Here is a 15685-nt window from a genome sequence, read left to right on the forward strand (position 1 = left end):
CTGTATTCAGGTCCTCAGTTTTCTGACTTTCTTGCTGATTCTGATTGCTGAATCCCTTCCTGTATGTTGCCCTGTGTCCCCTTTATGCTTCTCTTTGGCCACCAAAAACCCTGATGTTGTTGTTGTACTGCTTCCACCCACAGTGAGGGTAAATATGAGTTTAGCCTTTCTTCCTCTAGTGAGCAAGAGTGATCCAGATTTAAATGACCTCATATTATGACTGGGCCTTGTCACTGTCACTCAAGATGCTATTAATAGTCAGAATTACTCCTATCAACACATCCAGTTTCTTTCCTCTCCTCTTCCTCCTCCTTCTCTGTCTTCCCAGAGATGATTTTCTGACTTGGTAACTTGAAAGAGGCTTTAAAGCAACACCTCATCACTTTGACAAAAACCAGTGGCAACAAGTTTGCAGTTTTCATTACTCATTATGGAGGCTTGGTTCCAGACCTCTGAATGATTGTCTCTGATTCATTCAGTGATTCATATAAGTATGGTGCTGTGCTCATCAGTGGGTGACACTCAGGGATCCTCTCACAACGTGGTGAACCTCGCTCCATTCTTGTTTGTGAATGACTGAGTCTTTCCAGGATGCCCCTTTCATACCCAATCATGATACTATCACCTGTTACCAACCTGTTTACCTGTGGAATGTTCCAAACAGGTGTTTTTGGAGCATTCCACATCTTTCCCAGTCTTTAGTTGCTCCTGTCCCAACTTATTTGGGATCTGCTGTGTATTTGCTAGCTATGCTTGGTAGCAGGTGAAAGCTGACCTGATTGTCTCTTGTTTGGGGATGAGGGTGGTGTTAGGCTTAACTAAATTTGGTTTTTCTGCACTGTGTCTGCCATTTTCATAGTTTCCTTTTTTGTGCTGCTTATGCTCCAATACAAGCTGGCTACCTTTGTATAAAGTTCCAACCTCGCTTGTGCGCTGTCATTGGCTGGGTGTGATGAAAATAAGAAAATTCAAATGAAAGATGAAAATAAACAAGATGAAAATAAGAAAATGCAGTAACCTTTGCAGATAAATACACACTTGCAGTGAGTCATAGGTGATGACAGATTAGATTTGTATGATTATATACATTGTTTTTTTTGTTTGTTTGTTTTTTGGAAAATCCTGCAGAGTGTACCTTGAGGCCTTTCATGTCAGTTGATATTGCAATAGGGCCCCATCTGGTAATGCAACCTTGCACGATTTCAGTGTCATCAGTGTACTGTAACATTTCTCTCCTTCCTTCCCCTGCTTGTAATCCATCTCTCTCTTCCAAACTTTTCCATCATTTTAACATGTCTTCTTTCCCCAGAAAGACACAGCCAGGTGGCAGATATGCAGAAGAGAGACAGATAACAGTGAAATAGTGAAAAACTGACACAGACAGATTTGATATCAAACTTTTATTTTGTTACAGAGACACCACTGGAAAACAGATACTTTAGGATGTCTGCCATTATCAGTACACTGTCACTGTCGTATGTGTTCACAGAGTCAGTTCAAATGTAACAGTTCAGTCGATTAGTCACACAGTTTACTAATCCACACAGTAAGCCCTCAGCATAGTCCTGCTGGCCCAATTTTGATGGCACTCTAAAATATCCTACTCCTCCTGCAAGTAAATATTTCTGAAAACATGCCACCTTCCAACAGTTGTGTTGTGCACACATCTGTCCAGTCTGTGGAGACGGAAAGAACAGCAGCAGTGTTACAGTCACAGTGACATCATTCCAGCAGCCATCTTTACATGTACACATTGATGCACACTTGAGCCCAAGTTCAGGTCTTGACTTGGTGTCCTGTTAAAGCAAAGAATGTAAGCTTTGACAGGAGGCTAACGTACATGGGAACTAGAATCAGTTAACATGAAATCACTAAAGAGATAAAATATAAAAACAACCTGAAAACTGAGATGGACAAAAGAATGTCAGGGATTAATTTGTTAGCCAGCCTCTGGAGCCAAGTCACTGGTTTAGGCTGGTTGGCTATTTGGCCTCATAAAACACACCTAATTTGATTTTGTTTGGCAAATGGAGCCTCCCTGACAGCTTCTTAGAGTTACTCAAATAGGATATGGTGTTGTACAGAATCTGCTCTCATTAATATTTTGTCAGCACTCGTTTTCATTTTGGATCCTACTGGATTTCATTTACATGGTAACAGTCTTGTTGGATAGCCTTCTTGGACATTGATCATATGTGCAGTGCATCATTGTGGAAATGTGCAAGTCTGCTTTTTTCTTTCCAAGAGAACTGCTCAAGCATGTAACTCCTACAAAGAGTACAAAAAAATCATTTTTTTCTTTATGCTTCCTTTTAACTCTACACAGAACCAGGCTAGCTGCTCCCATGCTTTATGCTAAGCTAAGATATCTTCTAAACACCATATCCTATTAGAATGAGTCTCCGAATGATATGGTGTATATAAGTCAGCTGATAAATAACAATAATAAATAAATTTACTTAACAGAACAAAATTTCCAGACTGGTGCGATCAGTGTACATGTAAACACAACTGCTGTGACCACAGATACCGAATTCCACAAATCCTCACTGAATAGAAGTTGTGGCATCATTTCTGTTGCATCAAATGACATTTCCTGTCTGCTTTTCGCCTCATTTATGATAATGCTGATAGCTACAGAAAACACCAATTGTGGTGACCATTGACTCATTTCTGGGTCTTACAGCAACAAAGGTATATCTGAGCTATAATGAAGACGACAGCTATAACTGCAGTGCAGACGTCAGTGTTTCCTACAACTACCAGCATGATCTAGAACTTTAACAGGGTTATGACCAAGGTCCCAAACGTCAAAAGCGAAAACCTCATATCTCTACAGAGTACATAAAAATCAGTGGACTATAGACTGAACACTTGCATCTGTTCAGGTTGTGAATGGAAGGATTTGTATGTGAATAGGCTCCAGGCCTGCTTGAAAATGTCTTCTCGTCTATGCTAAACGTTAGCATTTTCCACAGAGCTTTCAACCCAAACCATCAGTCTGGGTTCACACACAGGATATACTGATGAGTATAAAGATACAAATGTCTATTTACAGCAATAGAAACAGCAAACCATCACTGTTATAGATCATTATAAACAGCTACTAGCTCATGTCAACTGATTACTGTATAAATCTGATAGGAAAAAAACAACAACAAACCTAAACCTACTCCGAGAATCCAATGAGACAGTTTTACAGAATCTGTTCTGAAGAGTATTTTGTAACCGCTGAATCCTGTTGGACTTAAACGACATTATATCATTGTCTTATATTTCAGTAACATGGCTACAGTCTTGCTGGACAGTCTTCAGGGACAGCCCACTGTCTTGATCATATTAAAGAAAAAGTGCAACATTGTGGGACATCAACTAATCTGCTCACACACATTGTCATTCTCGTCCTGTCCACCAGACGCCCTCTGACTTTATCTCCCGTCCCAATCACCGTCTTCCCACATCCAACCACTCCTTCCTGCATTCCAATAACCCCTCCCTCCAGTCCCAGTCACCTGACTGTCTCACCTGTTCCCACTCTCCCCATCAGCCCTGCAGATATTCAACCAGCCCATCTTTGCTGCTTTACTGGAGTTTGCTTTTTGTGTTGTGCTTTTGTATTTCTGTTACCTGTCTACCTGCCTCCTTACCTTACAAATTTTCCACAAAAAAAACCAAAACAAAACAAAACAAAACACAATTTTTCCATTTTTCTTTGCGTAGAGTCAGGCAGGTAGCTTTCGAGGTGTTGCCTCCAGTCTTTATGCTAAGCTAGGCTAATAATGACCTGACTGAAGCTCTGTGCTCAACACAGATATGAGATTGATGTCGCTCTTCTTTTATCACTATCAAACAGAAAGCAAGTAAGAGTATTTCCCCAAATGTTGAACTGTTATATCTCATTCCACGGTTGAGCGAGCAGTCCGTGTGCTCACAACCATTTCTTAGTGCTTCTGTCCGATGACAAAAACCAAGCTGCTTTCTGTTGTATCGGTGCGTTGTAAAAGCATGTAAGACCTACAGCGATGCTGATCTGATCTGTCTGCTGTGAGGCAACAGCGGTGAGTCACAGAGAGTCATAGAAAATGAACTGAATTCCAGCAGCTGGTTTGCTGGCTGACTTGCAGTAGAAACACAAAGTGTCAATCGTATTTGACAGCCTTCAGGATCCTCGAGTGACAGCTGCAGAACACCACCATCACTGTTAGCATAACATTTCCTCCTCGACTAACTATTGGACAAACTGTAAGGTATGCCGACCAGACACTCGTACGAGGGCAGATGGTTGCCATGCAATTAGCAAAAAATTCGACAAGCAGGTATAAAAAGTTCTCTTTCAAATACACTAATTAAAAATATCTATCTATATAGTTTATATCATATTAATAGAGATTCAATGAAAGAAAAAGACAAAAATAACTGATTAATAGAAATAAGATCATTATTAAGTAATTATCTGTAGATCACTCACATTTAATCGGATTCATATTTCATAAGAAACTTTCACCACCTGGATAAATCCATGAAATGTCATAACCAGGAGGCCATTAACTGTGTAACAATAGGTAGTATGACGGCTAGCTATGTAGCTGCCAGCATCACAAACAACACCAACCCAGGTATCCTTTGTATGCAAGTAAGCTAATGAACTGCTACTCACATTTGAGCTAGTTTATCATCAGTACCATTCCAACGTCAGCTACTTCTACCTGTTTTAATATATATTATAATTTCATTTAATAGAATCAGCATCTCAAAGGACATTTGATCCTTAAGGCTGCAAACAGTTGCGCTCGAGTGTTCCAGGGTTTCCAGGGCAGAGCAGTTAGCTAAAGACAATGTAAGAAGGTGAGAGATGTCTAAATACCATCTGAATTTCATAGAGTACTGTATTTACTTGTGTAAATGCAAATCATACAACTAGAATTACTTGCAAATTAAAACATCTCATTACAGTGCAGTCAAAAGCCAAAGTAACAGGACAGTGCAAGAGTGGTTTCCTGTGGCTATATCGGGTTTGGCCCCTGATTACAGCTACTGGGCCTTACTTCTGTGGCAGTAATGATCAGGTGCTGTGATTTTCTTCCCAGAAGTGCTAATTCTTGGGCTCACCAGGGCATCACGTGCAGGGAGCTGGGTAGATTGCACATTGAAGGGGAGTGTCAATGTAATGACTTGGCACAATTCCATTTTGATGTCCACAAAGTGCTTGGACACATTCAAACCATATATTAGCACAGATTCAGGCCTTCTGGGCTCAATTTGATTCTCACGGGGCTCTCAAAAATCTCATAATTCCCTTTAAGTGACGTTTCCCATTACCTTCATTCAAAACACATCTGTTAGCAACCACGATTTTACATTTACCAGTGCAGAAACGACAATTAAGTAACACCGTCACTTCTTTGTTGGAAATGGAAAAACACAGATGAGACAGATGAGTATATAAATACTATGAACATACGTGCTGATGAGGTTTCTCTGCCAATACTTTGACTACTGATTGTGCACCTTTCAGCTATAATCCAAATCCCTCGCAAACAAAAATCAGTATTTCAAAGTTAACTTCTCATTTCCACTCTATCATATCTTCAAAGCTCATTAACTGTTCCTGTCAAATGTTCCTTTTCCAGCTAAACGTATTTCTTTCTATTATACTCTAAATGTAGCACTTTGAAAGTAAGTTATATTCACCTTACATTCTACTCCACCAACATGCCTCTTACATCTAATTAGATAACATCTCTTTCATTTGATTACAAACCACATTCCACAACATCTATCATATCAAAATATACTTCTGTCTTTGAGACTATACACAGGGATAACAAATTATGGATGGGATTATATCATTTCACAGAAGCGATTTTATTGTGTCTCAGTATTCAAGTTGGACACTGTCTCATTTGCCTCATTCACTGAATATATGTATGCATAGGAGTATATTCATTCCATTCCTCTAGATTGTGTGACAGTAGTAACACGACTGTATCCTGTCACTTACATGTAGTGGGGTCATGGGTCATGAGAAAACTGCAGGTGAAGCAGTTTTGGTGGGTTGTATGCAGACAATTAAAAGTGTTTAATTTTTAAATTAGGTCGTCTTTTCTGTCAATGAAAACTTGCAAAGTGAAGCCAGGTTCTTGAGACTGAACGTCAATCAGAGTACAGTATATCCACCTGTCCATGGCAGTTTTCCCATTAACCATTTCATTCCTGTGGTAAACTACTGCCTAGTTGTGCTTCCTCTACATGTCTGGTTAGGTTAGGTTAAGTGAGATTGCAGGTAAATTCACAAATGTATCTTGTTTCTACATGAACATAACCAGGTAATATAGCTGAATAACTAAAAGTTTGGAAATATGACTGATGAGCCTTAATGATATGGCTGAGAGCTGTGCTGCTTGTGCTAATGCTAACAGTAGCTTTACAGACTGACAGGAAGAGCTGCTTTCTGACTGAAAGCTTTTAAGATGGCAACTTTGTAAGTTATATGATGTGCTTGAAAGTGTAACAGGAAAATTGCCATGACTGTTTACGAGCTGAAAATGTGTTGTACAGCCTAATTAATTGGTCAACCTGGCAAACATTCAGCACCGGCCCTACATGATTTTCTTTCATATTTGACCCAAGTATCAGTATCTCAGTGTGGACGAATACAATAAGGCTGCTCTGAGCCACATACAGACATAAACTGGTGGCCCTTGAATAATTGATTGTGCTGCTCTTTAGTGTCACGATCAGTATGATTCTGGCATGTACCTATTAATATGGTGGCAAACCGCACGAAAGCAAACACTAAACTTAAATAACTTGAAAATATCCTCTTAACAGTATATCTAAATCAAAACATTGTCTCCTTTATTCAATACAGAGCTGTTTACAGCCGGCTTTACTAAGAATGTTGACTGTCACATTCACTTAGACTGCATAAAAGGCCATTTCTACCTCTTCCCACAGTCACTGTGCTTCAAACTGATTATCAAGCTACTTCAGTTGTATGATTCATCAAAAGTGGCTCCCCTCTGTTGTTAAAGCCTTTAAAAGAAGGAACGTTTGTCTTACATCTCTATTTCGATTTGAATTGGAAAAACTAAGCAACATCTGTTTATTGAAATCTTTACAATCGTGTTTTTAGACATCAGCAGATACAGCCTTCATTAAATTCTTTCCAGGTAATGTGATGATGTAGCTCATCTGCTCTACAACGTTTGTACCTCTCCAAATGCTCACACCTGCCACTGCCTGCTCTCTCCAGGCTTCCAGCTAAAATCAACGACGACAGTGACAAAACCAAAAAGCACAGAACATGCCAAATTAGACCGCTGGTTACCACAAGAACTGGCACAGGCACCCTCTTGAACCCTTTTCATTCATTCATCAAACCATTTCTAGTTAACTGATCAGGATACATACTTGCAGGCTCTACATCCTATTTAACTGTGTCCATTCCTTACTGTTAGGTAGAGAAGAAAATGTGTAAAAAAAAAACACACTAACACACGTGAAGCTGTAGCAATTAAAAAGCATCTGTCACATCCAACCACACAGTATATGCTTGATATATCAGCTTGTTTAACTAAAATACTCCCTATAACAAACGACACAAGTCCTCTCCATTTAGCTATTGTGCACTCCATTATAATCATATCAACACACAAATAGCTCTCTACAATGCCATTAGCGGCAGCATCTTCATCACCTTAATCTTCATTGTGGCCCTGCAAGACATCTGACAAAATTGGGAGCTTACAGAAACTATATACACAGATACTGTATGTACAAAGCTAGAAATACCTTCTGTCATCAAACTGCAGTAATTGTGCTTTCTCAGATTCTACATGACTCAAACGTGAGGATCTGTGTGTTCCCGGGCAGAATTCCATCAAAACAGTGACAGTGAGAGCCGTCACAGTCCTGCAACAGAGCATGTCCATGTGAGCAGACCACAGTCTCATGACTTTTCTTTTGATGGCACTTGGGCACTCAGTTAAACAAAGATGTAAACACTGGGCTAAGAAAAAGACAGGTAATGTCTGCTGAATAGTCCAAATGATGAGTTGTGTCTGGTATTCACTACAATATGTTTATAAAGTTATTTTTCTGCATTAATCATGTTGTGGAAATATCAGAATGTTTTTTTCTGCTTTCTGAATTCAACCACACATGCAAAGCAAAGTTACTGTGGAATTTTACGCTCCCACCGCTTATCGTGGAATAAATGATTTCAAGAACAAATTAGAAAAAAAAAAGTTATTTTTTTAGGGAATAAAGTTGTAATGTAAAGTCATAATGGTGTGATTATTACATTGTAATTTCACAAAAAAGGTCATTTGTGAGAAAAAAAATGGCCAGTATCAAACTGTAAAATTCTTTTTATATTTTGTATTAACACTCTGTTATAGCAAACAGGTGAGAGCAGCCTGTCAGCCTATGTGTTATCCTGAATTTCAGGACATACATGTCAAGTCTTCTGCATCTACTATACATGGACAACTGGCAAATGCTAAAACTTTGAAGCATACTATTTGTTGTTCTTGAAATCATATTTTTTCTAAATTATGATTATGATGTATTATTATGACTTTCTTGTACAATTACAACTTAATTCTTGTAACATTTGGACTTTTTCTCATAAAATTAAGACACTATTTTTGTGATATTTCTCTCTATATATTATATATTTTTCTTAAAATTACAACTTTTTTTATTCTTAATGTTACATATCTGTAAATTCTTGTAAAAATTACTTTATTCTTGTAACTTTTTGTAACTTTAATGTCTTTTTTTCTTTCTGAATTTTCTGAATATTATTCTTTGTTGTAAAATCACCCTTTATTATTTTCGTACTATGCCTTTGTTTTCTCAAAATTACAGACTTTCTTATTATATTGTTAGGACTTTGTTGTATTCATATAATATTGAACTGTATTGTTAAATTACATTTTATTATTTTAAAATTATCCCTTTTCCTGTTATTTTCTTAACACTGCAGTCTTTTCTAAAAATATCATAACTTCTGGAAATATTAGATTTTGTTTGTCCACAACAGCTTAAAACTCAACTGGAATTATACCCATAATGGGAGGCATGATGAGTTCATAAAATTAACCAAACAAGGAAAACAAAATACTTTGTTCAGTCTTTGGACTCGTGTACGGTCTGAGGTTCATGCTGCACATGTCAGTGTACAGTACAGCTACTACACAGTAAGAATAATTCATACACTGCACATCATTAAAACACAGCATGTAAAAGAGCGCTTGTTTTACTATATTTAAATACAATGTATGCCCCATGATATTGTTCTTATCCAACACAAACACAAAACCACCATGAACTAAGAGACTGTTATTGCCCAAAAGGGACTCCTTGTAGCCCAGACGCAATTAAGACTGTGGGTTTAATTTCCACTGTGGCCACCCACAGTCATATGTACAAACACAGCACTGTTATGGGCTTTGAATGATAATCTCCATCTAATGTGGTTACATAGTAAAGTTTATATATCGATATGTTACCTGTGTTTGACAACAGGATGAAAGCTGAGAGTATACTGTACGTACGTATAAATATTGTGATAAGAATGTTATCCCAATTATACCTGACCAAGCAGTCAGAGTCAGTGGGGGCAGAGTCATTAGGCTGAATCCATCCTCGCTGGCAGGGAGCTACAGACTGAGGAGGCTGAAGTCTCTCCTTCTGAGCCAGTCAAAGGGTCAGCAGTTTATTTAGCCCATGAACAGTGCGCCTATAAAGCAAGTGCACTCAGTTTAATACATTTACAAAAAATTAACTGGTGTATCCAGCAGTCCAAGATTAAAAAAAAAATGTTGAACCAAACTCACCCCTCATTTGTTGGGCCCTGACTATAGTCCTTTCTTATTGGCCAGTTGGAGATGGGGGACAGGGCTAATTGTGTTTGTACTCTCTCTGGCCAGTGACCCCAAGGGGATCATGAACCTATTGCTAGTAGGATTTAATAAGCCTACAGTACATCTCCCACTAGCCCAGTAACATTGATCTAGATGGTTATTAAACCATCTGGGATGCTGCAGGGACACAATTAGCCTTATATTGTGCCCTGATTGGTCAGGTGAGAGGTTGTGGGTGGGGCTAACAAGTGTATGGCCATTCCCTATTGGCTCACCCTTGGTGGTGGACAGATTTCACTGGATTTCCTTACATTTTGTCCCAATGTAAAGGTCTGTTTGGCCAAATATGGCAACTCCATTGAAAGTAGCACACATTTTTATCACAGGTGTAGATAGATGAACTTAACACTGAGCGTGTCATTCTTTATAGGCCAAGCCAAGAGTAGGAGGTGGAGTGTGAGTCAGTATGGGGCGGGGTAAGGTTGGGGGAGGGGTTGGGCTGGGTCGGCCAAACATCCCCTGCAACTGCCTGTTGGGGTGGTTTGGGTGGTTTGGGTGGATGGGGTGGATGGGGTGGATGGGGTGGATGGGGTTTTCTTGAAAATTTCGAAGGTTTTCATGGAAACGGTTGCTGCTTTCGTTGTCAAGGCGGTTACTGTCGTCACAGATACGGTGGTTGTGGTCAAGGTCGGGGGTGGGTCCTCGCTCCGGGACCTGGGCAATGTGGGAACCACTCTTCCTCCTTAGGGTTGACTCACGGCTGGACGAGGCAACCGACTGGCAATCTGAGCCGCCGTCACTGCTTGCTGCTGTTCCCTCCACTGGGGTGACCCTGATGGTGGTGATGGCCTGAGGGTGTGGGTGGAAGGGAGGAGCAAAGGTGACAGTTGGGGTGAATGGCATGTTGGAGTTACCAGAGTTGTTAAAGTGTGGATTATTGGGATTGTTGGGGTTAAAATTCAGGTGCTGGAAGTTGTTGGGGTTATTGGGATGTAGGGGATGTAAAGGGTGTACAACATGTGGATGGCTTGTGTATACACCTCCACCCCCTCCCATTCCTCCTCCCCCTACATCTCCTCCCCCGTCACTCTCTGTTTCTGTCCCTGTCACACTCCTCCGCCCATCCACTGATCCTCCATCCCTCAGCGAATCACAGCTGTCTGTGTGTCTGTTCAGGTCATTGAGGGCGAAAGCCGACTGTCGAAGCGAAGCCCGTTGTTCTGGTGGTTTCCATCTCCAGGAGCCACTTCCGTCTGTGCTCGGAGGTTTCACCACGGGTTTGTGTTGTCTGGACTCTGGGTGGGCTTCGACACGCACTATGCTGCCACTTCTTTCCAAACCTGAAAATACAACACAATGACTCAATGATTATCTTCTACTACTGACAGTAATCATCATCATCTTGAGAGTTTCAATTCTTGAATCTAAAGGCACAGTGCTCATGCTGCTGTGACTGCCACTAAGCAGCAGAGTCTAGAATCTGATACACCAGGTCACACTTCTAACCTTCATACTGTTCAGACCTTATTCAGTCTTATGCTGGGAAGAAATTATAAAAGTAAGCTAGCTCCTTTTCCAACTTCCAGTATTGAAGCCTAAATAAATATACTTAGGTGTATAATAATGCTAGAGGCATATTTAATTCAAATTGCTAACCATCAGTCATCTGATTCTGGGACAGTAACACTGTCAAGGTTAAGGCTGGCAATGTTATAATTTATATTAATATTCTATATTTTTCTTACTGCAAAGAAATAAGAAAAAGTCTTCTTTCTCTTCTTTATCAAATATCCATCCATCCATTATCTATACAGCCTATCCCTTTTGGGGTTGCGGGGGGCTGGAGCCTATCCCAGCTACAATGAACCGGTCGCCAGCCGATTGGAGGGCCACATGCAAAGACAAACAACCATTCACACTCACACCTACGGACAATTTAGAGTCATTATATTAACCTAATGAGCATGTTTTTGGTCTGTGGGAGGAAGCCGGAGTACCCGGAGAGAACCCACACATGCACGAGAAGAACATGCAAACTTCACACAGAGGGGCCCCGCCTGACCCGGGGATCGAACCGGCAACCTTCTTGCTGTGAGGCACGCGCACTACCTGCTGTGCCACCGTGCAGCCCTTTATCAAATATATAGTATAATAAATAATAACTGTAGAAGAGGAAACAGTACATTTATTGGGGACTATTTCAGTGGTGCATGAATCCACATGTGGTGCTGTGTGTTCATGAAGGAACATGTTACCCAGTGCACTGATGCACTGATCTCACTGATGTGTTTTTAATAGTTTCTGAACAATGAAGCTCAACAACACAGAAACATTTCAGGCTTTGATATACACACAATAATTACCAATATTGAAAAGCAGTTAAAGTAATTCATGCCTACTCCAGACGTACACTAGTATTATATAAATGTTTTCCTCCTCTGTCCTTAAAAAATCCTGTCCACACAAGCACATATGAAGCGCTGTCAGTAAGCCAAACCAACAGGCACCGATATCACTCTAACCCTAAAGCTATGTTGGCCAAATCAGAAGCCTGACAAAAGGCTATTAACTACCTGCATCAACAGGAAAGCATGACCTGTCTTCGCCATGGAATTATTACCGTGGAATTATAGATTCTGTTGAATGTGCCATGTGACTTGCGTATTATTTGAATACAAGCTTTTAGACAATTCATATTACCTTGTGCTATGTGGTACCTCTGGTAGTCGGCACCAAACTGCAAATTCTGCAAATGCCGTAGGACAAAACTATTCAGACTGGTTGCTTTTCTGCAATGCTGACTTTTAAAATGACTTTGATTTTTGGCAGAAACGTTCAGTTCAAGAAACATCCTGTATCTTCTCACTTGCTGCTGGTATCTTGTCATGCAGAGTTTTGATTTCACTTGCAGAGGTTTTGAGAAGTTAGATTTTTTGCTTCCACCCCAAAACAGTACAAGTGAATGGACTTTCACCTCTTGTATGATGAACCCTTTTCAGTCTGCGACACAGCAAATATTTACCGCACCTTGTAATAAATAGCTTTGGACCATACTGATCTCCTATACTTCCAATGAGTTTCATCTGTGTTTCAGATACAACTTAGAGTAACTATTCAGTGTCAGTACAAGATTTTCAACTAAGTCTGCCCTCTTTTGTGAATGGTCCTTGAGGTTTCATCAGGATAGAAAAAAAACAGGATGAGTCACTCGACACATTTGTTTGCCTTTCAGTGGGTATGAAAGCCATGTCTGCTGCCTCTTCTCTTCCTAGCCTCTGAAGTGCCTCTTCATTATAATCACACTGATCACGTCTATATCTTATCATTATACTGTCTGTGCTAGTTACTGCATGTTTTTAAGTGACACACAGTTGAATATGCATGTATCACTTAAATATTGGCTTATTGTGAAATTAAGACTAAGAACTATTTAAAAATGTATTGGAAGCCTCTATCTTGGACCTCCTCTCTTAAAACTGAGAGCGAACTCTGTTTCTCTGAAATGTTCCTGTTGTAATAGCAGCACAGACCTCCTCCTCCCATTGCTCCAGTGGTGGAGGCTGGTGGTGATGGGTCCTGGTCCGTCAGGGCTCGGTACCGAATGGATCCGGTGCAGCTGACAGTGCTGCCCCCATCCTCCGACCGAGGAGAGTGAAGCAGACCCTGCTGTTTGGATAAGGCTATCACCTGAAACAGGAGGATGACAGCAAAATGTGAGCAATTACTAATTTTGGTGTTAGAATACCTATTCATCATCAACTGACCTGCTCTTCTTGTATGGAGAGTGCTACTGCTACAGCTACAATTTTGATGACATTTGGCTTAGAAGTTCCATGAATAAAGTTTGTCTTCATTTCAGAGTTATTTTTGAGGATTTTTCAGAATCTTTTTGTCCAGAGTTATAGTATAAAGACAGAGGGAAATGAGGGGAGACAAAGAGGTCTAACATGCAACATGGATCCCCAGCCAGACCTGAACCAAGACACAGTTATGTGGTATACATCCTAACCATGCTGCTTCACGGCTGGTAAAGACAAAGATGGATTCACCTGCATAAGACGAGGCTGTCCCCCAGCACTGAGTGGCCTGCAGGGGATGGTGGTCTTCTCAGTCACTCTCAGCCACTTCTCCCTCACTGACCCACCGCCGTCCATAATGCTATCCTCTGACTCACTCTCCTGATCCCTGCCAGTGAGGTTTTCCTCCTCAGGAATGTGAACCAACTGGGATGACCCAGGCCGGGATTGGATAGACACTCTTGCCCCACCGGCCAATCCAGTGTTGCCATTGAGGGCCAGGTGGTTATGATTGGCCATAGGAACAGAGCTTGCTGCTAGTTTCATGTACTGAGCTGGGATGTGGGCCCCAGCACGAAGTTCTGTTTCCTGAGCAGTGACTAATGGAAGGTGTGTTCCCCCACGGAGCTCTGCCTCCAGACCCATGGCAGAAGGTTCAGAGGAGCAGCGCAGCTCCATGTTCCTCTGAGGAGATGACGAGGAAGCTGGTCTTATTCCATCCATCACCTGCAGGGACAACTTCCTGTTATCATTCTTATTCTTCCATTGGCTGAGCAGCTGTTTGGATCGTGTTGAGTCCATTGAGGTGTGGATAGAGGCGTGACGCCGAGGAACGCGGCCCTCATCAAATGAGGACCCTCCGTGGGACCTTGAGGAAGTGGCAAAGAAGCTTTATGAACAACAAGAAATAAGATTCAAAAGTGATTCGACACTTTACTTAAGTGAACTCATGCTCTCGTTTGCTCATTGCAGATTAGCACAGAACCTGGCAGGTGTCATGGAGAAATCAATAATTTGTGCACACAAATTAGTAAATCATGTTCTGAAATAAACTGTTCTCTCAACTTCATAAACTCTCAAACAAACAGTTGTCTCAGATTAATAAATTGAGCACACAAATTACCATTTTGTGCTCTCAAATAAATCTAGAACAGTCTGTGACCTCCAATATAATATTAGTAATATAATATTACAATATTAGAAATATTGTTAACATTAGGATATGGTAATTCCAATGGATTAATTAATTTAATTTGAGATCATAAAATAAAAAACATAATTATTTTCACTAAATTCAGTGCCCAAAAATTCACAGGATTTCTCTGATTAGAAACAGCATTGTAGTCAAGTCGTTACTGTCTGTGCAGAGCTAGTACCTGCTAGCTAGCTAACTCTAGTATTTTGAATCAGTGTTGCTTAGTGCAGTTGCTTGCTCATTCTATGAGTGGCTGAATTTTCCCTGACTTTTGGCAATTTTGAGGGAGGATCTGGAGTGCAGCAGAATGTCAGTCATGACAAATCAAATCCTCTCTTGCCCTCTCTTTCAATGCACTGTGGACCACAGCACTTCAAAATCTGCAACAGAGAAAATGACCCAGCATGAAAGCCACTTCCTCATATTCCATTCTGTATAAGGTACAGACTCACTATGAGCTAATACAGATTTAAAATTAAATTAGCAGGGGGACTAGATAGCATGTTTGTTTACTGTGCTGTTCTGGACCATTTCAAATCAGTTTAATTAAAAAAAAAAAAGAAAGAAAAAAAAATTAGATGAAGAGCCAAACAGGACTACAGGGACAATTTGTCAAGGAATAGCATCCACCTGCCAATCACCACTGACAATGTCTGGCAGATGTAACACTCATTTGCATGTGTGTTACAGCACATACGATCATTACATATACCCCTCTTCATTCCTCTCTTTTAAATTTGGTGCAGTCAGATCTATGGTGAGTAACTCGAACACCTGTGCCTGCTCTAGGAGAATGCCAGAAACCCTATCATGCTCCATAG

At 40.5% G+C, this 15685-nt stretch overlaps 1 protein-coding gene across 1 annotated transcript in view; it reads right to left on the minus strand.

Moving 5' to 3' along the window:
- Positions 1 to 1387: 1387 nt before the first annotated feature.
- plppr4a (phospholipid phosphatase related 4a) overlaps positions 1388 to 15685 on the minus strand; it is a 47203-nt gene continuing 32905 nt past the window's right edge. The window contains exons 9-11 of the mRNA XM_070973416.1: positions 13922 to 14537; positions 13403 to 13559; positions 1388 to 11212 (exon numbers count right to left, since the gene is read on the minus strand). Of these exons, the coding sequence (XP_070829517.1) occupies positions 10290 to 11212; positions 13403 to 13559; positions 13922 to 14537 (1696 nt within the window). The 3' untranslated portion in view covers positions 1388 to 10289. The remainder of the gene's footprint in view (positions 11213 to 13402; positions 13560 to 13921; positions 14538 to 15685) is intronic.

The sequence above is a fragment of the Chaetodon trifascialis genome, chromosome 11 (genome assembly GCF_039877785.1).
Source record: "Chaetodon trifascialis isolate fChaTrf1 chromosome 11, fChaTrf1.hap1, whole genome shotgun sequence".
Classification (NCBI taxonomy): Eukaryota; Metazoa; Chordata; class Actinopteri; order Chaetodontiformes; family Chaetodontidae; genus Chaetodon; species Chaetodon trifascialis.